The sequence below is a fragment of the Euleptes europaea genome, chromosome 5 (genome assembly GCF_029931775.1).
Source record: "Euleptes europaea isolate rEulEur1 chromosome 5, rEulEur1.hap1, whole genome shotgun sequence".
Lineage (NCBI taxonomy): Eukaryota > Metazoa > Chordata > Lepidosauria > Squamata > Sphaerodactylidae > Euleptes > Euleptes europaea.
Genome location: NC_079316.1, coordinates 71,646,873 through 71,670,954, shown reverse-complemented (window position 1 = coordinate 71,670,954; position 24,082 = coordinate 71,646,873). Strand labels below are relative to the sequence as shown.

General features: G+C 42.5%; 1 protein-coding gene across 2 annotated transcripts; it reads left to right on the top strand.

The window, feature by feature from the left end:
• The first annotated feature begins 2,229 nt into the window (after positions 1 to 2,229).
• On the top strand, positions 2,230 to 23,196 carry UROS (uroporphyrinogen III synthase). Of its 2 annotated transcripts, none has more exons than XM_056850057.1 (9): positions 2,230 to 2,376; positions 3,269 to 3,352; positions 6,662 to 6,758; positions 7,942 to 8,016; positions 11,286 to 11,360; positions 15,743 to 15,826; positions 19,053 to 19,138; positions 21,863 to 21,961; positions 23,071 to 23,196. In XM_056850057.1, the coding sequence occupies exons 1-9, from the start codon at positions 2,314 to 2,316 to the stop codon at positions 23,194 to 23,196; spliced, it is 789 nt and encodes a 262-aa protein (XP_056706035.1). In that variant the 5' UTR covers positions 2,230 to 2,313. The 2 variants fall into 2 exon arrangements, with proteins under 2 accessions (XP_056706035.1, XP_056706036.1); XM_056850058.1 differs by having other exon boundaries at positions 23,084 to 23,164.
• Positions 23,197 to 24,082: the final 886 nt, after the last annotated feature.

Genomic DNA, 24,082 nt, shown 5'->3' with positions numbered 1-24,082 from the left:
CAGCGCAGCTTGCATCGTTCTCCTCTCCTCCATTTTATCCTTACAACAACCCTGTAAGGTAGATTAGGTCGACAGGCAGTGACTGGTCCAAGGTCACCGAGCAAGCCTCCATAGCAGAGTGGGGATTTGAACCTGGGTCTTCCGGCTCCTAGTGTGACCTCTGACCTCTACACCGCACTGGCTCTGACATTTTTTTTATTTTTGCCACCCTGTGCCCATGTACTCACCCCCCCCCTTTTGCTTCTCATCACACCACAAAGGCTTTTTTGGGTCTGAGAAGCCTTGGGACAAAACCCAGTTTTCCCATGACATCCTGGTTGGATTTGAGTTTGCCTCCCACAAAGCAGGATTTAAGGCTTCTCAAAACTAGAAGTGTTATGTTCTGTATGCAAGGGGAGTGAGTGGACATGCCATGCCAGTTGCATAAAACCAACTTAATGAAAGCTTGGATACAATTATAAGAAGTTGCCATCTTCAGTCAAATTATCAATCAAACAGTATTTCCTGTTCTTAAGAAACATAAGCTCTCCAGCTTCTCAGGATGAGGTCCTTACACATGCCCGTCTTGCCCCCTTCCGTCTTAAGTTGCAGCAGCGCCTGACAACGGGCATCTATGTAAAATTTTTGAATAGAGAAGTTTTATTTTGGAAATCATGATAAGTGTCAGGCTCAGTTGGCTGAGTTGTCACTAATATGACTTTTCAGTTTATTTTTTAATGCATAACAAGCATTTTGTTTCTAAAATGACAAGTACAGATTGAGTATTCCTTATCTGGAATGCTTGGGACCAAAAGTGGTCCGTATTTTGCAATATTTTGGAATGTGTGTTTATACATAATGAGAAATCTTGGGGATGGGACCCAAGCCTAAACACGAAATACATATATGTTTTATATATACTTTAGACACATAGCCTGAATGTAATTTTAAACCATCTTTTTAATAATTGTGTGTACATCTAACCATAAGTGGCACTGCTGAGGGCCTGTGAGTAATGCCTGCATGCCGGCTCAAAAGGTCCAGTTTTTGGATCAGTCTGGATATTGGATGTCTGGATAAGGGTTACTCAACCTGTACTTGAAATGTTGGATAGTGAACTTGTTGAGTCGAGACTTGTTAAAGCAGCAACCCTTTCATGCTGTATGAGACGGGACCATTTGAAACAAATGCTCACACATGTAGTCCTGCAACATGTTTGGCGTTCACTTGTTTCAGAGCATCCTCATGTCACAATCTGTGTAGTTGTGGGAAAACTTGCATTCCAGGGAAGAGACTGCTAGCCTAGCCTTTGTCTTGATGTGTCAGCTTTCCATGTTCAGGGAGCTTTTGACATGGAAACACTTCAAAGGAAGTGATCTCCCATGTACTTTCTGAGGCGATGTAGCGGTGTGAGAAAACTGTGCTGTCATGTTTTAATGACATTAAAGTCTACATTAAGTGCAGTGGAACACAGGCAGGATGCTGCTGCAGTCATCTTGTTTGTGAGCTTCCTAGAGGCACCTGGTTGGCCACTGTGTGAACAGACTGCTGGACTTGATGGGCCTGGGTCTGATCCAGCATGGCCTTTCTTATGTTCTTAAGTAGGTGTCTTCAGTTTTTCTGTGTGTGGAGCGGGGGATGGGACAGTTTGGATTTTGTGATGCTGATCTGCATTAGAATTTTTGGTGGCTTCCTTCCAATGCTACAGTTACATTGTGTGAAGGATGCTTGTAGTAATTACAAAAGGATTCTTATGGAATTTGGATTTCATGGGTTCTTCACAAAAGAGAGTTGCCAGTCCTGCAGAGTACGTAAAAAAAAATGAATTGCCTATTCACTGAAATAGAATTGGAGTGACTGAAGCTCCTGCCCAATTTTGCTTTCTCTTTTTGGTGCAGGGTGACAAAATAACTCAAGGGTGACTTTTCTTGGGAGCCCACATGCAAATCCTTTAAATAACAGATGTGTCAGAATACATTTCTCTTAATATATTTGGCCAAGTTTTAAGAAGTGTTTTTAAGTATACTTTGGTACATTATGAATAAATATTAGCAAAAGGAATGCCTTTCCCTCTCTTTTATCTATTTTTGAGCCATATCATTTAAAGCCAACACACATGTTGCTGGCCTTATCAGGGTACATGTTGGCTTCCAGAGAATACCCATTAAACTGCTTACTCATTGTGTTACCAACTGTACTTCAATACCACTGTTAATTATCTTCTTTCTTGTGAAGTTCAACTGCTAAAGCCGTTGTACAGAGGAGTCCGCTTGATCTAATTTAGGTATATTTCTGTGTTTTGTTTTTGCATTCTTAGCAAGTCTCCAGTAAACAATGAAAGTTCTGTTGCTGAAAGAACCTAAAGAAAACGAAAATGGACCAGATCCATACATAAAAGTAAGCAACCTTAGAAAAGGTTTAAAAGTAAGTAACCTTAGAGGTGCCACTCTGCAAATGGGCACGATCCACAATTGCTGGTACTTATGCATTCTCTGTTGTGGCCCCCACCCTATGGAATGACCTTCCTGGTAAGTACAGGAAGGCCCCCACTCTCCTGACAGTCTGTAAACTGTGCAAACCTGAATTATTCAAGGGGGCTTTTTTGCACAGATAATAGAGCTGTACTATAATGGATGGTTCAAAAAGATGCTTTAAAGAAGGGAAGGGGACTGTGGGTTATAGCACTGTATGTTGTACGTACTATATGTTGCTGTATTAAAGAGCCAGCATGGTATAGTGGTTAAGAGTGGTGGTTTGGAGCAGTGGACTCTGATCTGGAGAACTGGATTTGTTTCCCCACTCCTACACATGAAGCCAGCTGGGTGACCTTGGGCTAGTCACAGCTCTCTTAGAGTTCTCTCAGCCCCACGTACCTCACAGGGTGTCTGTTGTGGGGAGGGGAAGGGAAGGTGATTGTAAGCCGGTTTGATTCTTCCTTAAGTGGTAGAGAAATTCGGCATGTAAAAACCAACTTTTCTTCTTCCTCTTCCCTACTATGTAATCTCTACATCATTTAACATGCAATCCTAATCCAATTACATTATTTATTGGATGTCCTGTCCTGTTGACTGTATTGACTTACGTTGTAAGTCTTGAGTGTTTAGTGAGAAATGTAAATAACATAAATCAAATACAATTAATTTTAAATAAAATATACATATTAGCTTTCCTTCTCTAAGTCATGTTTTAAAGCATGCTGCTTGGCTGATTTAGGAAATACCAAAATACTTTAAAACTGGGAGCACCAGTTCTTGTCACTCATCGCAATACTGTTTGTTTTCATTTCTAGGAACTGGGCTTACACGGGCTTGAAGCAACTTTGATCCCAGTTTTAGCATTTGAATTTATTTCCCTTCAAGCTCTCTTCGAAAAAGTAAGCATTTCAACTCACTTTCTGGTAATACCTGTCTTGCAAAAATCATGCTTTTCATTTTTTTACTCCTTTATTTTCTCCCTTTATTTGTCTAGGCACCTACATTGCCATGCTGCAAAGCCTAATGGCTACAGGTAGTTAATCGGCTATTTCAACCTCTTGCAGTTTAGTCCACAAGGCATGTTTAGTGTACAGGGGTGCATTTGGTGGTGGATGGCTTAGTGGTGGAGGATTCATCTCGATCCTCTGGAGATTATGTTTAGTGGCAAGACTTCCCAACAGAACTGAGACTCTGCCTAAGATCATGGAGAAATTTGGGCATGTGTAAATAATACTAATTTATTCAGTGCTTGCTTTACACAGCTGCATAAGTAAAAATAGATAGGTCCCTGCCTTCGAGGAGCTTACAATCTAAAGTAGACCATGAAGGAGAGGAGGTAGACATGGGCTGGGAGGAAATGAATGGGGGGGGGGAAATGCAGCTACATATTTAAAGCTAAGTTATAGTCCTCAATAGGGATTAAGGAATAAGTCAAAGAATACACAAGAAAGGGGGTTTGAAGAGGGATTTGAAGGATGGGAGAGCTGCAGTTGGTGGGTGTATGTCTCTTTTAGAATTTTAGATAAATTATCTCTCTCAAATAATACACACACACACACACACAAATCTAAAAACCTTGCCATTAATATTTTGTGGAGGCAAAATTGATTTAAAAAAATTGTTAAACCATTTAAGAATTTTAAATGTAGTGTCCAGTAGTTAATTAATGATTTACAAACTATCTATAGAAATCACTGTTTCTTTTGCCACTTAATTGTAAGTATTACCCATTGATTTTGTTAAGACTTACTTTCAATTGTACATACTTAGAATGCCAAATGGAACCATTCTAAGCAGAGTTACCCCCTTCACAGTCTCTTGAAGTCAGTGGACTTAGAAAGTATATCTCTGCTTAGGAAGGCACTGGAAGTCTCAGGAGTACATTTTTACTGAGCTTTCCACTGAAGGAACAGTTTTCACATTGGCCTAAGTTTGTGGCTTAATCTTGTCTGTAGAAGAGCAGCTTTTTCAACATGTTGTAAGAGCTCATGAAATAGATAACCTTGTGGAGCCTGTCAGTGGGGGGGGGGGAGGGGGAGGGAGGGGGAGGGAGGTTTAAATATTTTTAGGCTTAATGACAAATAGCCAGAGTTGTGATGGATGATCCTGCCGTGACACAGACACTCTTTGCTTGCCTTTAAGGTTCAAATTGTTTATACATTTGAGTAATTGTGGTGTTAAACTCATTAATAGCAGAGTGAGAACCTTTCCGAGGAAGCTGTTAAGCACTACTTAAAAGGGGATATAAAAAGCTGGCGCATCTTTCCTACCAAAATGCTTTCTGTGCATTTACAATGCATTTTCTAAATTTCCTGGAGGTTACGCTGGAGCAGCTCATTAGCACACGCTTTGCTCTTGCACGTGTTCACTGTGCCTGCAGCTGCAAAACTGAAAATGACTCAGACGCAGCGAAAATGCCACAGAGCGTGTGAACAACTGAACATCTGATTATGCCCACAGCTAGCCTTAAGAGGCTGATGACAGAAATGGCTCCCTTAGGGTAGAGATCAGAACGATGCTATCCATACATTGCACCCCAAAGGGATGGTTCCGCAAACCTCTTTTAAAGTCATAACGTTTAAATTCTGCATACGTGGTCAATTTACTTATTATGTGCAGCTCACATAATAAAAATAGTAACCACTTATCGATGTTCATATCCTCTAACTTTAAGCGGGATCTATCAGTAGAATCAAATGCAGCGGCCAGATCGACAAATGCTACATATAGTGCCTTCGTAGGGCCATTTATACCAGAATGAGCCAAATGATAAAGGATTTGCCACTGGTCAATAGTACCAAGTTCTTTTCTGAATCCTGGTTGCAAAGGATGGATAATTTGCTTCTCAGCTACCCAGTCTTCTAATTTAAGTAAGAGATGTTTACTGTATTTTTGACTGCTATATTAAATAAACTTATCGGTCTGTAGTTTTGTGGAACCCTTTTGTCCCCTTTTTTTGTGTATGGACACGACAATACTGAGCTTCCAACCTAGGGGAATAAGGCCTTTTTCATTAATTTGTGAGAAAACTCTAGCTAAGACTAGAGACCACCATTTGGCTTTATATAGGTCTGGGGGGGATCAGATCTTCCCCAGGGGATTTTCCAGAAACTAACAAGGCAATTAATCCACTAATCTCAGACTTCGGAACAGGAGCCCATTCCGGAAGTCCCAAAAGATTCAAAAAGGGATTGTTAGAGACTGTTAGAGACTTCATTGAATGTTTCACTGACTTTGTGCGGAATTAGCTCACATGTTTTTCCCCCTTTCTATTTAGATGGGGGGAAAGTAGGGAGGTGACTGTGCTGCTTTTCTGACAGTCCACGACTTCCTTCACGATGTCCAATTTACAGTACAAGATTTCCTCCTTATGAAATGCCACTCGGACAGGCATGCAGACAGGGAATCCAAGAGATGTGAAGATAGTTTATTTAGAAGACCGTCTCAGAAAAGAAAGATGAAGTAGAAATGAGTCAGTTATTATTGTATACAAATGGACTTTTTTGGTATGACTCACACAACTCAATATTCCCAATATATCATTTTTTATAACTCAATATATCATTTTTACTTCATTGTTAATAGACTGTCTTAACAAGAGGCAACCTTTTATTGGTTAGCTCAGACAAAGTGATTCTAAGTTCCTGGATTCCTATTAAGGACCTGTTATTGACTTTCCTGGGTTGGCTCTGGCTTTATCAGTCTAAGGTTATGTCAGTAGCAGGTCAGCTTTATGATTTCAAATGACAGGCTGATATTAAATTCAGATCCATATACAGCAAATGTAACTAGACTTAACATTACTGCAGTTGTTCGCATTAGGGACTTCATTTAAACACTGTGTAGTGTAGCGGTATAGTGGTTAAGGTGTCAGACTAGGACCTGGGAAACCCAGGCTCAAATACCCACTTTACTCCATGGGAGCTTGCTGGATGACCTTGGGGGAGTCACACACACTCCTCCCTGACCCTGACTAGTACTTGGATGGGAGACCTCCAAAGAATACCAGGGTCGTGACGCAGAGGCAGGCAATGGCAAACCACTTCCAAATGTCTCTTGCCTTGAAACCCCTACAGAGTCACCATAAATCAGCTGTCACTTGACAGCAAAAAAAGAAAAAAGAAAAGAAGGAACCAACAGCCCCTGTTTTGGGTTTTCTTGTTGTATTTCATTTCTTAATCTACATTTTTGTTTTCATTGGCAAATAGCTTTCTCGTCCTGAACAGTATCGTGGGCTGATTTTTACCAGTCCAAGAGCCGTAGAAGCACTCAAGTTATGCTTGGGAAATAATTGTAAAGAAGAAGGTAAGTGAGAATTGGAAACTAGTGAATTGAATTATTTTACCATTTCTCTCATTTGATGTATATCGTTCTAAACATGAATTTGCCAAAATTAAACGTCAGTTATAGGTGAAAAACTGTTTGAATATTTGATAAATGTATAGGAGAAAGATATCTTTGTTACTCTAGTGAGTTAGATGATCACTGTGTCAGATATCTTCAGAAGCTTTGTGCCACATACTTCCTTTGTGGGACATAACTGTGATGATAATATGATCAGTCTGTACAAAGTATTTTTTAAATGATGGCAAACTTCTGTATCTCATAGTTTGTTTTTCCCCCAGAGCTGTTTATGGCTATTTTATAAACGTGTACACATTAGAGGTTTTCAGAGGAATAATTCATGCATATGCAGTCCCCACCCAGGTTCAACTTTCACCCTGAAATTGTTCATTAATGAATATTTGTGACACCTTACTGTAGAATAATGAGAAGCAAAATAACTCTTTTCCCCTAAAGGCATGTTCATACTTCAAGGGTTCTGCTAAGAATCAAATGAAGTTCACCTTGTGCTATGGTGTATCTTATAGGAAATCATTGTAATTAAGGTTTGCAGAATTTATTTCCACTTAATCACTTATTTTTGATACTGAAATAAGGATGCTGCAACTAAGCATAATTGGAAATGAAGAGAAGTATATTTTCATGATGTCTAAGAAGGCTTAGTTTGCATGTTTGTCTCATATGATGGGTTGAGCTTGGTAATGATTTTGTGTATTGTACACCAGGATATCTATTTATATACTTTGATATACTCCTGTAAATTCATGCATTTATTTATATTTCTCTCTCCTTGAAACTGACCATTACACACTTTGGATATCTGTGATTTGCTCAAAGGATAACTGGTTCTACTGACCATTTAATACTCAAGTGTTTTTTTTTCCTTCTGAACATTTTGGTTCTTTTGGATCAACAACTGACAAAACAAATGAGTTTTGCATGTGAAAGTTAGGGTTTATAATTTGCAAGTATGCATTATGGATGTTGCTTTACACAAGTAGTTGAAAATATTCTGCCAAAATTTTGCTGAGTGCTCACACTTTTTCACTGTAAACTAACAGCCTTTTGGAGTTCTGCTCAAATAGGCATTTCAGCATTTGTACTTTTATTATCAAATGCTTACACATAATTTAATGTTTTACAGCTTGGAAAAATTTTCTGGGAGAAAAATGGAATACTAAATCAGTTTACGTAGTAGGAAAAGCTACTGCTGGGTTAGGTAAGCTACATTTTTAAAGCAAATTCTATAGGAAGTTTTTTTTCTAAAAACTACACAGGACTACAGTTTTCAACAAATACATATGTTTATTTTGCTGCATGAAGGAAGATCTTCTTTGCTAGTATTACTTTAAACAACAGATTCTGTTCTTTAATATTTACTCCTTAATGCTTCAGTAGAACTCAAGATGTTCGATCCCGACGGAAGTCGGTTTCAGGTAGCTGGCTCAAGGTTGACTCAGCCTTCTATTCTTCCGAGGTCGGTAAAATGAGTACCCAGCTTACTGGGGGTAAAGTGTAGATGACTTGGGAAGGCAGTGGCAAACCACCCCATAAACATAGTCTGCTTAGTAAATGTCGGGATGTGACGTCACCCCATGGGTCAGTAATGACCCGGTGCTTGCCCAAGGGACTACCTTCACTGTTACTACTCCACAATCCAACTTTCCTAATTATATCTTCTGCATATAGATTGAAGAGATAGAGCGATAAAATACATCCTTGTCTGACTCCTTTGCCAATTGGAAACTATTGTGTTTCTCCATATTCTGTTCTAACTGTGGCCTCTGGTCCAGAGTACAGGTTGCGCATCAAAATGATCAGATGTAGAGGCACACTCACACAGAGGTTGTACTTACCTAATAATTGTCCTGTTGTAAGGGAAGGATTGTCAGGCATCACACCGAGCAGGCCTTCCCAATGTTTATGGCACACCTATAAGATAACATGATTTTACAAAATATTGATTTATTCTCTTATTTTTTCCAGGCTTGATTATAGTAATTTTCTTCTTTCTGCTTTACCTCTTTCTCTTGTCTTCTGTTTTCAGTTCTGCTGCTTGTTTGTTGTTACTGTGTCTTGTTTTGTTCTTCTGTAAAACTGCCTTCATAGGCTCCTGATTGGATTAATTTTAAGTTACTGGGGTTTGTTTTTTGTTTTTCAGTCTCTTCTGCCATCTTCTCTCCTTTCTTTCTCTTTCTTTGACTTCTTGTGGTCTGCAGTCCAGTGATACTTTCCTCTGAGTTCAACCCTAAGTTATTTCTGTGTCACAGCTTCCCCCTTTCTTTGGAACTCACTGGCCCCCTGACTAGGGTTGCAAGGTCCCTCTTCTCGACCTGCGGGAGATTTTGGGGGCGGAGCCTGAAGAGGGCAGGGTTTAGGGAGGGGAGGGATTCAATGCCATAGAGGTCAGTTGCCAAAGAGGCCATTTTTCTCCAGGTGATTTGATCTCTATCGGCTGGAGATCAGTTGAATTAGCAGGAGATCTCCTGCTACTACCTGGCAGTTGGCAACCCTACCCCTGACATCCATACCATTTCTTTCCTGAAAAACACCATCTGAAAATATGTTTCTTCTCTCAATACTTTATTTAACCTCTGGTCTTTGCTTTTTCTTTGCCTCCCCCTTCCAGAGCCAGCGTGGTGTAGTGGTTAAGAGCAGTGGTGTGGAGCGGTGGACTCTGATCTGGAGAATTCTGATCTTGATTCCCCACTCGTCCACATGAGCGGGGGAGGCTAATCTGGTGAACTGGATTTGTTTCCCCTCTCCTACACATGAAGCCGTCTGGGTGACCTTGGGCAAGTTACAGTTCTGTTAGAGCTCTCACAGCCCCGCCTACCTCACAGGGTGTCTGTTGTGGGTAGGGGAAGGGAAGGTGATTGTAAGCTGGTTTGAGTCTCCCTTAAGTGGTAGAGGAAGTCAGCATATAAAAACCAACTCTTCTTCTTCTTCCTTTTGTGTTCCTTCTCCTTTGTTTGTGATCTTGTTTTTAGTTTGGGTTGGATCCTAAAGAACCGTAACTGGAGTAAGTTTGTAGCAGGGAGTTTTGCCCCTTGCCTATAACCATCTTATTTTTGAGTAAGAAACTTATATGGATTTGTGTAATTGCTGGGGGTTTTTTTAGTTAAATATGTAACAATGATGGATGCACGCCTACATCTGAATCAGGCCTGGGCTGAGGCTTCCGGAATTCACCTGGCACCTACTTGATTGGTTTTTAGGTTCTAGGCCAGATTTTTTCTTTTCACTCAGTCTTTTAGCCAGGTATGGTTTTGATCCTGTTTGGTATTTTAACAATGATACCTTACTCTGATGCTTTATCAAGGACTAAGTCATCAGGTAGTAAATTCTAACAGTAACTTCTATATCTCCGTAAAGAAGATTTTAAGGCGATTCAAAATAGTATCAGGAAATTGTTTTAGAAGCTGAATCTGCAGGCTGTCTCAGGGCATTATCGCACCATGTCTGGGAAATGTGTGGAAAACACCTAAAGGTATTCAAGGCGATTTGCTATTCCCCCCCCCCCCCCCGCACTTCTGCCCGTTCTAACATCTCTGAGACGTCTCTGAAACATTAGCCTTCTGAGCGCACCTCCAATGAAACAGTGCTCCCAAGAGATAAGGGGGCGTGGAGGAGCACCATCTAATCGTGACGTCGCTTGGGTTCCCCTCCACCCCCCCTCTCGTCATGTCAGTGCGCCTGTGCGGTATCGTCAGTGCATCCGGACAATAGGGCAATGGGCATACATTCCCCCCTATGGCAGGGAAACCCTAATCACAACCAATGCAGGCATTCCCCCGCCCCCAAATAAACCAAAATGAGCCATTCCTTGCACAGAGCTGATCACAGAGCTGCCGTCTTTGCGGGCGTTGGTGCAACGACGTTGCATTTTATCGCTGGGACAAGCGGGAGAAAGATAAAAAACAGGCAGGGAGAAACTTTGTGCCGGCACTGGAGAGCCCTGACGTTTGTGTGTGTGCGCGCATGCGGGCGGGTGCTCTCTCTATTCCTCAGTCTCTCTCCCTTCCTCCTCGTGCTGCTTCCCCTCCCCCCTCTGCCGCTCGCAGCAATTTTGCTACTTTCCCAGCCCTCGCCCTCCTCTGCACAAGCACTTATGGGGGGAGGGGGGATTTAGTAGCAGTAAAGATTGTTGGATGCAAACGGGAGGGGAGGGGAAGGTGGTGGGAGGAGAAATTCTTTTCATTGGGTGTTGCGAAAAGAGGGGAGGAGAACAGAATAGCGTTTGTAATTGAACGCACCCCTTGGCTTGCCGGTTTTGAAACAACATAAGGAAATATATCGTGGTATAGGTGTTTTCGGGGGAAAAAGATGTCTGGCGCTTCCAAAGCATTTCCAAGCTGTGGTGCGTGGGGGAAAGAATGTAACGTTTTTAAAGGGTTTGAGAGACGTTTCCCAGACTGGGTGCAATAAGCCTCTCAATAGAACTTTTGTCACCCCCCTAAAGTTGTTCTTTTTCTCATTTTCTTTCAGTGGGTGAAATAGGCCTTGTGCCACAAGGAGAAAACTGTGGAAATGCTGAAAAACTAGCAGGATACATTTGTTCCCGTAAGTGGGCGCACATTTTTGAATTATTATTTTTAAACTTTCTACCATATTTGGCTTTTTACAGGTGTAATGTATATTGCTTGCTTGTTTGAAGAAGCTGCTGGAGAAACTTGTCTGAATAGTAGATAATCTGCAAAGGGAATACTTGGGGTCATGGCTCCATTGCTGTTACTGGTGCATACTTCAGGATATAGTTTGTAAGTAGCTCCATAGGTTGAGAGAAGTACAGGAGATGAAATCTCTCCTGTGATATGTTGTGGTTCAGATCCAGGGAAGTGCACGCTCAGTGGTTTTTATTTTTATTCCCAGTTTCTTCAGTCACCAATCATGAGAGCACCATCTCTCAGATGATTACTCATGGGATCAGGAAAGATCTGTCTTTGCCGAAGACTTTGGAAAGCCAGTGTCAGTCAGATTAGATCAACAGTAGAAAGGCAACTTCCTGAGCTGGATTTATGCACAAGCTAAGCAAGCTGCAGTTTAGAGACTCAGATTGTGAGTGGCATCTAAATACAAAAAAGTTTAGAAGAAAATTACCGTATATACCCGTGTATAAGCCGACCCGCGTATAGGCCGAGGTGCCTAATTTCTCCCCAAAAATGGGGGAAAATTAGGCATCCGCGTATAAGCCGAGGGTCGGCTTATAACTCCTCCCCCCCCCCGCAGACTTACCTGACCGGCTCCTGGCGGTAGCCGCAGGAGGCCGCCCCCAGGCCGCTCCAGGCGGCAGAAAGCGGCACAGGCCCGGCAGCCTCCCAGGCAGGCCCCGCTGGCCGCTCCCAGGCGAGCGGGCCGGCGGGGGCGGGGGCGGCAAGGGCGGCGGCGAGGCCTGCCTGCTCCCAGGCAGGCCCCGCTGGCCGCTCCCAGGCCGCTCCCAGGCGAGCGGGCCGGCTGCGGGGGGGGGGGGCGGGGGGGGCGGCAGCGAGGCCTGCCTGCTCCCAGGCAGGCCCCGCTGGCCGCTCCCAGGCCGCAGGAAGGTGAGCAAGACGGCGGCGGGGGGGGGCGGTGGCGAGGCCTGCCTGCTCCCAGGCAGGCCCCGCTGGCCGCTCCCAGGCCGCTCCCAGGCGAGCGGGCCGGCGGGGGGGGGGGGCGGCGGCGAGGCCTGCCTGCTCCCAGGCAGGCCCCGCTGGTCGCTCCCAGGCCGCAGGAAGGTGAGCAAGACGGCGGCGTGGGGGGGGGCGGCGGCGGGGGCGGCGGCAGAGCGGGGCGGCGGGGAGGCCTGCCTGCTCCCAGGCAGGCCCCGCTGGCCACTCCCAGGCCGCTCCCAGGCGAGCGGGCCGGCGGCGGGGGGGGGCAGCGGCGGCGGCAGAGCGGGGCGGCGGGGGGGGCCCGCTGGCCGCTCCCAGGCCGCTCCCAGGCGAGCGGGCCGGCGGCGGGGGGGGCGGCGGGGGCGGCGGCGAGGCCTGCCTGCTCCCAGGCAGGCCCCGCTGGCCGCTCCCAGGCCGCAGGAAGGTGAGTGGGACGGCGGCGGGGGGGGCGGCGGGGGCGGCGGCGAGGCCTGCCTGCTCCCAGGCAGGCCCCGCTGGCCGCTCCTAGGCCGCAGGAAGGTGAGCGGGACAGCGGCGGGGGCGGATGCGAGGCCTGCCTGCTCCCAGGCAGGCCCTGCTGGCCGCTCCCAGGCCGCGGAAAGGCGAGCGGGACGGTGGAGAAGGATGGCGACAGTGGTAAGTTTCCCTCCTCCCCCCTCCCCCCTCCCTCCTCCCTCCTCCCCCCTCCCCCCTCCCCTACCCTACCGTATTGACCCGCGTATAAGCCGAGTTGGCTTTTTTCAGCCCTTTTTTTGGGCTGAAAAACTCGGCTTATACGCGAGTATATACGGTAGGGGGGGCAATATTATGGACCTTGTAACTTGACATATTTCAGGGCTTCAAAATGGCTTAATCTAACCCTGGCAGCTTTCTATGATCATTCTGTATGTTCAGATCTCTAATGTGAAATGAACCAATATTGAAAATTAATTCCACATGCCATACATAAACTGGAGGAGGGGAGAGACACAGGCACCTTGGAGGAAGGGCAGAAATAAAAATGCTCCTAAATAAATGCACTAAATAGACATAACAAATGTACTGTACAGCCCCCCATCTATGAGCTGTGGGCAGCAGTGTCCAGTGATAACGTTTATACAAAACACCTTTCATAGTATACAAAATTAGTTAATGCTTAACAAATTAGAAGCAGTCTTTTTATACCAAATGGAATTCATTCTTTACTTTTACTTGTACATTAACTTTAAGAGCAAGAGAGTTAAGTTTCCATTTAGAAAGACTTATCTGAGGTTTCATGTTCAAACTGTAGTACCAGTCTAAAAATAGTTGCATTTGTTATTCCAGTTTTCTCTGTCTTTGGTGCTGACATTGGCTAAGGTGCTTCGGAAAATATATCAGTGGGCTCCTTAATTAAATAGGTAGCACCAGACTTTTTCTGAAGGTGGATTTCATGGTCTTACAGAATTTAATGCCTCTCCATATTTTGTTATGGAGAAAGAAAACACCGCTACGGATAGTGCTTGTTCTGTTGTCCAGCGGTATTAAGCTGCTGTTCATTCTCCCTTTGTAAACACAAGACTAAAAGGATTAGTATTGCTTTTCGAATATCACATTGGCATTTCAATTAACCAGCAGCAGCCTTGGTAGGATTGATATTAACATATTTTACTTTTATCTCGCAAAATACTGCTCTGCATTCTGTCTCAAGCCCTTGTTGCTTCCTGTAATTCATTACAAGCGTATCTGTGGTGCCTAATAAAACTTCAGTTTGCAATTAGGTTATTCTGATAAATCTGGGCTGACTCCTAATAAGGTCCTTCAGTTTGATTTTACTAGTGTGAGCCTGTGTTTCCCCCGCCAAGAGAAAACTCAGGAGCTTAGGGTTAAAAGGGAATAATGTGTTTGTAGCATATAAAACAAACAATCTAATCTATGTTGTGGTCTCCCATTTCCCTTTTTTTTTTTTTTAAAGCAAGTAATTTCAAATAAAAAGATCTCATAAACAGATAATTTTTAACTCTTCTGTCCCTTCCTCCTATTTCTCCAACACACCAATCACCTAGTCCAGCCAGCAGGCATTTCAGACATTTTGCAGTTTGGCTCACAAATACAATGTATGTGTTTCGGATATGTGCATGCATCACTCCAAACTGTTCAGCTTGAGATACCTACATAAATATTAAAAGAGAAGGCATTTGTCTTGAGTTGGGAGGCTAGAGGGCATTTGAGAAATACATGCAGAACGGATGAGGTCTTCACAAGAGCCATAAACTAAGCATCCTCCCATCTCTGCCGGACTCCAAAGTCAATCATGAAAAAGCAAACTGCAGGCACTTGCTGGGCCTACGAGCCTCACTCTTCTTCCGTGATTTCCTTGATTAGAAAAGAAAGTATAGGAAACAGCTGCTGTGAAGTAGGCATCTCTGGAAGTCATCAGCCCTACTGGATTAGGCTAAGGGTCTTGCTGGTCCAGCATCTACTTTCCCACAGTGGTCAGTCTGATGCCTCCAGGAAGCCACCAACTGGGCCGTATCCATGTGGCAGTGAATTACAAAAACATGTTACATGTGAATGCATTTAGACCTGTCTTCCAGAGGGAAGCCTTGCCAAAGATACCTGCACGATGCCAGCAAGTTTCCCCTAACAGAGTGGGCTGGAGGGAGCTGTTCACTTTCTACTTTCAAAGGGGGAAGAAATATGTGGATCACATCATTAAGATAACTCCCTAGTGACAGGAACAGAGGTCGGTACTTCTCCAGATGGCATTAGGGACTCCTCTTGGAACTGTCCTACCCCTCTGAGGCTTGACAGGGCAATCCTAAGCAGTCTCACACCCTTCGAAGCCCGTCGACTTCCGCGGGCCTAGAAGGGTGTAACTGTCCTTAGGATTGCACTGTGAGTCTCAGCGGAATGTCAGACTGCAAATCTATTCTGCTGAAATAAGTTTTTAGATAGCTAAATAAGTATGTGTCTGAGGAATGGCAAGTGATCGAAGAGGAGAGAAAAAAAACTTATTTAGATGACTGGAAGCATTGCGTTCAGTAGCTCTCTAGTGAATGTGTGCGTGTGTTAAGTGCCGTCAAGTCGCTTCCGACTCATGGCGACCCTATGAATGAAAGTCCTCCAAAATGTCCTAGCAAAAGAAATAGAGCATAGCAAAGTCATCTATTTTTTTGCCAGATCTTTTTAGCCAAAATATCCATGGCTTGGCATTCAAACCTCTTTTTAATTTCCATGTTAAAGAGCCTCTGTTTTGTATAAATTTCCTGTGCGCATTTGAAACATGCTGTATTTTACACTGTCTGTTCAGTGTGCGACCGTTTGAAATAATTAATTTGTGATCTGTATTTAAAATGTTATCATGAATGCCATCCATTTTTATTTTTCAAACAGGGGAGCCATCCAGTTCATTGCCTCTGCTTTTCCCTTGTGGAGCTCTCAAGAGGGAAACTCTCCCAACAATACTTAGAGAAAAAGGTTTGATGTTTTAAAAGTGTTAAATAAATATTTGAGCTTAAATAAATATTTGCCTGTTGTCAGACCAGTGATAGGTTTACATACTTGTTTTAAAGCATTGAAAGTTTATTTTTTTTAAATCATACTTCTTTCCTCTGCTTTTCACGTTCTTTGAGATGAAAATAGTTACCATTTATTTTTCAGGTTGTTACTTTGCAGGTTACAGACATATCTTTTATTCATTGTAAGCATTTCTATCCTGTACTACCAGACAATTTGGTTGTCAAGGCAGCTTACAAGGAATAAAAAGGCAATAAACAGATACAACTAGAAATAGCATAAAAACAAGGGGGGGATCTTAAAACCATAACAGCAGTTCTAATAGGTACAAATAGCAAAGCAGATATATAAAATATCTTAAAATAATCTAATCACATGGCATCTGGTACTTTATAAAAGCCGGTAACACAAACAAACAAACAGCATCAAATATTAACCACTGAGTTTTGTATCGTGAGTTGTTTGCTTGAGATGGAGTGCATGTAGAAAAGTTGTGTTGTAAACAAAGCTTGCAATGTTACAACAAAAAATGGAGTCAAGTTTAAAATGTGAGGGGCACTGGGAGGACTCCCAAGCCAAAGAATATTTGATCATCCGGGGGGCGGGGGTTATTTTATTTAGATTCTAATAACTTATTTAGATTCTGGTATGAGTTATGTCGGGGAAGGGCTCCAGACTGGGTCTTTAGCTCAACGGGAGGGTCCATTTCTTTGCAGTCAAAAGATATCAAGTAGAATCCCTGGCCTGTCCAGTTGATAGCAGGTATTCGAAGCAAAAAACATGCTTTGTCTGGAATCCTAGTGAGTCAGAATATACTGAGCTAGGTGGACCCACATGCAATCAACAAAGAGGCAGCTCAGTGTTCCCTCTCAGGAGCGAGGATAGCTTCTCTCCACTCCTTTGGCAGAGTTTCCAGGTAGATTTGAATCAGGGACCTCAGCAAAGTGAGTTACCAGGGCAACTTTGTTTGGGCCATTGAGGCTGGGTGTTCTAGCTACAAGAGAAGGGTTTGATGACCTGAGATGTGGTACCAATACTGCATGACGTGTCAGTGTCACCTGTACTGGGAGCTGCTGTTCTCTTTAGGGGTGTGGAGGGGGGAAGTAGTTGTGAATTTCCTGCATTGTGCAGGGGGTTGGACTTGATGGCCCTGGTGGTCCCTTCCAACTCTATGATTCTATTCTATGATTCTATTATTCTTTCTGGTTTAAATGGCAGAGTCCACCTTGCAGAGTTTTCCAGAGAATGGTATCCTAAGCTGTTTTGGCTTCTGTAGAAATAGAACTTGGACCCATACTTTAAAATCTCATGTGCTGAATAAAGCGTTAGAATAAGAACTACAAATGAAACGTAAGAGAGAGTTGTTCTACTACTTGCTTTGAAGCAAGTTGCAGAAAAGTCCATTGCCATGACATATTTCTTCAAGATGGGGATGCAACATATCACAGCTGCCTTTCTACTCAATCAGTAGTTCTCAAAATTCCCACTCTAACTCTGTCCCGTTTCTTCCCATGTCCCTTCAGAGAAAAAGTTTCCAACTTCATGAAGTTTTATTTGATTTGATTTTTTAAAGAACACTCCCTTACTGTGCTACATTTGGAATAAACTCAACCGTACATGTTCAACTATCTCATCTACTGAGCCGATTTTCACACTTGCCTATATATTAGTGGTTATGATACAAGGCACTCTTAAGACCATTTCATGTATTTGTCCAAACTGGCTGAAACACCCAGAATCTCTGATAGTTATAAACTATAAACACTCCTCCAGGTTGTCCTGTTGTTCTAGAACATCAATAGCTCATTCATGCTTTTAATAAATAACTATTTTTTTACTCACATTCCCAAAGACGAAAGCAGATTGTAATCCTATGTACAGCTGCTGCCTTAGCTGTCCTATCTGCTGTTTCATTACTCACAGTTCCTTCACAAATTGAAATCCAAGGGGGGAAATTAGACATATGTCCTATACTCGAGTTCAGTTGACAGAACCCAGATCTCACTAATTAAATCGCCTTTCCAATTAAGGCATGTTTTGTTGTTTGCCAATAAGTTACATGTTGGATCAGATAACAATCTGCTTTGACAGGGGATATATGTTTTGTATCCAACGTAAAGCCATTATTATGGCTACAAAGTCAGCAGTCATAATGGACAGTTGATCAGTTAGACAGTCAGTTAGATAAGTGTCCTGACTCGAAAAGCAGGGATGTGAAAGAAGGCACCATGTCTTCGCCGCCAGAGACACATTAGACCCATGCATATATAATCTGTTTAAGGACTGTATTCTTAATGCTTTGAAGTCTTTTTCCCTCACATCTTTTACCAGTTTCCAAATCAATCACTCAGATGAAGATGTATGCTCACAGGATATTTTATTAATAACGCTCAAATATTGTATTAATTTGGTTGACCAGAGATCTCGCACAGCTCATTTAAAGTCCTATTACAAGCTTTCAGATTCTCCACTTGTGGGTTTCCATGAGTGTAACATATTAATCTAGTATCACTTGTAAATTAATAAATTTTGATTAGAGCAAAGATAGTTCCTTCACTTAGGAAAAAAGTCATTTATTTTAGAGCCTTGAAAAATAGTCAGCTGCATGTTGTGGGAGGTTTGTTTAGTTTGTTGTCCAGTTCTCTGCTTTGATTAACTTCCAAACCAATTTTTGCATGGTGAAATGGCCATATGATAGCATCAACCACTCAGAATTTCTATATAAGCATATACTGCTTGGTAATCAGCTTCTTGCCCTGACCTGGATGGCCCAGGCTAGCCTGATCTCGTCAGATCTCAGAAGCTAAGCAGGATCAGCCCTGGTTTGTATTTGGATGGGAGACCACCAAGGAATACCAGGGTTGCTGCTCAGAGGAAGGCACTGGCAAACCACCTCTGTTAGTCTCTTGCCATGAAAACCCCATAAGGGGTTGCCGTAAGTCGGCTGCGACTTGACGACACTTTACACACACAATCAGCTTCTTGCAGATACATTTTCTAAAGAATTTGCTTTCTGAATCGAAGAGGTATTTGCATCTGAATTATGGTCAGAGACTCCTCAACTAAATAGATTTGAACTTTTGTATGAATGCTCAATGTAACTTCAGTTTAAATGTACCCCTATTAATGTTTTGAATTGATTGAAACTTATAAAACCCTGTGCCATCACTGGTTTTTTTTATTACAGGTATTGTATTGGAGAGCCTTACTGTTTATCAAACTAGTCAACAGCCTAATCTTCACGAATCCTTAAGGAATTACTTCTCACAACAGGTATTTCACCATCTGAGTCCTCATGTAGCACAAGAAATGTATTATTTTCTGTTTGCTGTCTTTGTAAGTCAGTATTGTGCAAGAGTCAGGCAGATAGTCTTCTTAAACAACCACCTTTCTAGTGACTGAGGGAGAATTCCCCTGCCTTTTGGTTTGAGTCATATCAGATATAATGAATATGTTTGATAAAATTGACACTGGTCTCCAGATATTTCAGTTACTACAAAGCATGCAACTGGTAGTTTTATATTACAAAATTATGGGATAGTTCTTAGCACGCTGACTTTGGCAGGCGTAATGTTTTTTCCCCCTTCATTAGCTTCTGTATGAGAGATTTTCAGCATTAACAATCTATTTCAGTGGTCCTCATAGGAAGAAATGCCAGTGTGGTGTAGTTGTTAAGAGCGGTGGTTTGGAGCAGTGGACTCTGATCTGGAGAACCGGGTTTGATTCCCCACTCCTCCACATGAGCGGCGGCTAATCTGGTGAACTGGATTTGTTTCCTCGCTTCTCCACATGAAGCCAGCTGGGTGACCTTGGGCTAGTCACAGTCTCAGCCTCACCTACCTCACATGGTGTCTGTTATGGGGAGGGGAAGGGAAGGTGATTGTAAGCTGGTTTGAGTCTTCCTTAAGTGGTAGAGAAAGTCAGCATATAAAAACCAACTCTTCTTCTAATCAAGAGGAGTTAAGGCCAGTGATCTTGCTGTCCGGTTCACTCATTCAGTACCAGAGCTGGTACAGAGCAGAGGCTACTGCTAACCAGCACCATTGCTTAGTGATTATCTGATTACCAGTCTCCTTGGCTTCAGGCACTGTGGCAGCAATCCAGTACCTACAACAATCTTAATAAAGGAAATGGAAGTACTGTAGGCTTAGGGTTTGTATCCTTGCGACTCTACTGCCTTCCCTACTACAACATTGCGCTTGCAATAGCAGTCTTTTAGATTGATTTGAGGAAAATACACATGGATCTACTGATGATTAACTGATTTCTCCTATCAAGTTATCATTCCTCAGTATGTACATCCAGGAAGCAGATGAATCCAACTGTGGCACCTTACACTTTTAGTGTCTCTTGTCTGTCTGAGCTGTTAAACAAGAGCAACAACAAACAAACAACGGCAGTCTTTCAGCCTCCACCTACGATGCAGTGGACACCGTGTTTTATTTTTTTAGGTGAGAGGAAACCTTGAAAGCAGGCAGCATGGATCTGCCTGCATGCTGGCTCAAAGGGTCCAGTTTTCAGATCAGTCCAGATATGGGATGTCTGGATAAGGGATACTCTACCTGTAGTGGTTCTCAAACTGAGTGGCAGGTCCCCTTGGGACAGTACAGGATCCTAATGCAAGTGGAGGCTTCGTCTGACCACTAACCAGCTGCTGTTTAAATTGAACAGCCATTTGTAGAGGCTGCCGAATAACCCTCACTAGACCTGTGTGGTAACTGCGTCCTTACGGTCACCTCAGAAGTATTTTCGATAGAGCTACTGCCTAATAGCCTTCTGGAAAGCACATAAGACCTAGTTATTTCAGCAGGATTTTACTTGAGATGGATGCGTTCCTGAATTGTTGAATTTCCTGATATGGATGAGCTTTGGATTTCTGTTACGAGTGGTTCAGTTTAGCTTTTGTGGGGATTGTCAGTTTCAGGTGTCTGTCCCTAGCATCCCATAAGCAAACTCATCCAGGCAGGTAGCTCTGAAGCAGTAATACTTTATTAGGAGCAAAAGACAGATTAAAGGACTGATTGCCTACAGGCAGGATAGGCTAGTAATGGGGAACACAGGCAGGTTACACGTTAAAGACACTACAGACTGAAAAGGTAAACATTGCTAGGCAACCTCGAGATAAGCGGTTCCCAGGAAGACAGACTAAACATTACCACAGCTGCAGAAAACAGGATGGGCGAAACTGTACACAGACGTTCATAGGCATGAGAACCAAGGACTTGACATGTGGCCAGAACCTGGCCTGACTCATGTCAAGAGCTCCAGCAAAAAAGGCAAAGGCCTGACAGGGATAATTAAGCGAATTATTTTAATGAGTTATGCCTGTAGCTTTGTTGTTAGCCACCCTTATTAGAAGGACGGGAGATAATTTTTGTAACGAAATAAATGTAAATAAATGTCAGCTGCCTAATTACTGATTCCAGTTAGCTATATTCACTCTTGTAACTCACGAGTTGCATCTGTAGACATTCTTCTTGTTTAGTCAGGATGTTTAATCAAGCATAAGCTGGCACTGTAAGACTTTACATGCTACCATTTGTCTTGCCTCTGTGTAAGCAGTCAAAACATATTCTGGAAGTATGCCTCTGTAACTTGCATGAGGCCTGTTTAATTTATGATTCTTCCTTTTGAATGTTACTTGAGATTAGCCTGACTTTTTTTTCTAGCTGCCTTCTCCAGGTGTGACTAAAATAAAATAAAAAAATCAGACTTCTGCAATGCATTCTTGAGGGGGGGAAATGCAAATATGCTGTGATGTAACAAAGCCTATGGAAGAAAAGTATGGCTGACCCGTAAAGACTCTATGCAGCTACTTGTACGGCTTAAAAGCCAGGCTAACTTTTAAACTGAAAAACAGCTTGTCTCTTTAGGAATGCAAATGTCTTTGGTGAAAATTCAAGAAACTGCTAACAGAATATTTGATAAGGGATGCGTCCAAATACTAATACTGCACTTTAGTGGATGTTCTCTCTCGCTCTTTATACTTTTACATAGGGTGTCCCTGCAAGTGTTGCATTCTTCAGTCCATCTGGTGTCAAATATTGTCTGAAGCAGATTCTGAAATTATCTGGTGATCTCTTGCCCCACATTAAGGTAAAAGTCTCCCAGCAGCTATTGGAAATATAACAAAATGGTTCACCACAGAGTAATTCATGTTTGACTTGCTGGTCATCCTTAGCTTTTTGTTAGCTTTTTATCTTCATTTAACTGAGATATAGTGCAGGTAGCAACTATTAATTACCTGAGGACCCTCTGTAGAAAGATATTTATATGGGAAAATAATAGTTTCCCTTTGCCCATTTTTCTTAGGGGTCTTAACTCATTTAGTGTGTCTGATTTATATGCAACTATGGGTATTTCAGTGTGTAGCAAGACATTAATCACACAATTGAAAAATGCTATGTTAATTACACCTGAAGCTGTCCTCCAGCTATAAAATCAACCCTCTTGAAAATTAAAAGCTAATAAGGTTCACACCACCGCTATTTGAGGTACACAGAGTTGGTGTGCTTTGAAAATAACTACATATGAAGAATGTTGCTGTTTGTGAGATATCCACATGAAAAAATATAAGGTGTACTTACCTGTACCAGTTGTTCGCTGAGCGTCTTCTGTGCAGGTACCCACAGGCCTGCGCAGTCAGTCCCATGCGCAGAAGACACAACGATGAACCCCGATGTCTGGCTTGTGATCAAGATTCTGTTTACAGTAGTGCTTAGCTTCTCAATTTTGTGTTTATGCAGTTCTACTCCTAGATTGTCACAAGTTGGCTATTTAGCTACTAAGAGTAAAAACATCTTTCTTCTGCAGGGACTATAAGTAGCAAAAGGAACCATTAAATTGTCCTTTTTGGTTTCCTAGTATCAGGAGCCATTTCTAGGCCAATACTGTTTCTAGAACTCGTTGTTGGCATCTCTGTTGGTAGAGTGTGAACTCTCATCGACAGTTCTTAAGAAGCAGGTCTGACGTGATGCTAAGAATTTTCTGCTGTCCAAGCTGAATGTAGCAGCCGTTATATAAATTTTACTTAATGTGTCCTTTCAGTCAGCAGCATGAATGTGACCTTGGAATACTAGTTCTAACATTTTTGAATAGGCCATAAAATTGATCTCTTGCCAGGAAGAATTTTATCAGGCAGCAGACTAATATAGAAAATGGCTAATTGTATCTGTCTATACTGAATAACGAGGCTGTCCTTTCAGTTTGCCGCCATAGGCCCAACAACAGCTGAAGCTATGGCTACTGAGGGAATCGTTGTGAGCTGTACTGCCATCAACCCTACTCCACAAGATCTCACCGCTGGTATTAAAAGAAGCCTCCACTTGTAGAAGTGCTGTTTACTCAGGCTGACCTAGTTTAAGGCTGCGGCTTGGATCCCGTTTAAAATTTCTGCAGGATCGGGGTGGTTTTCACTAATTCCTCCTCTTCTGATTTCTTCCTAAAGTTATTTTCAGGGGTCGCCATGTCACAGAAGTGGCGTTTTGGGAGGGGGGGATTGTCAGAAATCATCCTCTGCCACTGTCCTTGTGCATACAGAAACTCTAGGTAGGATCCAAGCCCGAATATGTTTAGTAGGAGTAAGACCTCTAAAATGAAACACATGGCTTGTCAATGTGGAATGTGCCATTCTTTTTAAATGCAATTTATATTTGGATTTAGCTTTATATTGTGTAAGCAATGATGATAAATACAGATTATAATTAAAGTATGTTGTTAAAACTGGCCATAACAGCAACTGTCCAGCACAGTTAGCACTTTGTTATGTATGTTACACTCTACTAAATGTGAAAGAGTAGGTTTTAGAGATGAAAGTAGTTATGTTAGGTGCTGTGATGTCTTCTAATTAAACCTCATATTTAATATAAATAATGTTTTATAGTCCATGTGACATTTTTCTTGCATTTGTGGGTTGTAAAGCTTCAAAAATACATACTTTAAAAAACCATTCAGCTATTTAATCTTTAGGTAGTTTGTACCTAGCTCTTTGGGGAATATTTTTACCATTTTGGCTGTCTCTGCTATTACTATGTGGTAGCAAGCTGCCATGATGCTGAAAAACCACTTGTCAATTTGACTTAGTGCCACTTTGGATTTTCTCTGACAAAGGTATCAGCTGTGTGTGTTTTAAGTGCCATCAAGTCGCTTCCGACTCATGGCGACCCTATGAATCAATGTCCTCCAAAATGGACAGCCTTGCTCAGATCTTGCAAATTG

Bases quoted from the DNA above. Each gene is read 5' to 3' on its own strand.
- UROS (XM_056850057.1), top strand. From the start codon at position 2,314: ATGAAAGTTCTGTTGCTGAAAGAACCTAAAGAAAACGAAAATGGACCA. The intron at 6,759-7,941 runs GTAAGTGAGAAT...AATGTTTTACAG, and splicing joins AAATAATTGTAAAGAAGAAG to CTTGGAAAAATTTTCTGGGA. The intron at 19,139-21,862 runs GTATTTCACCAT...ACTTTTACATAG, and splicing joins GGAATTACTTCTCACAACAG to GGTGTCCCTGCAAGTGTTGC.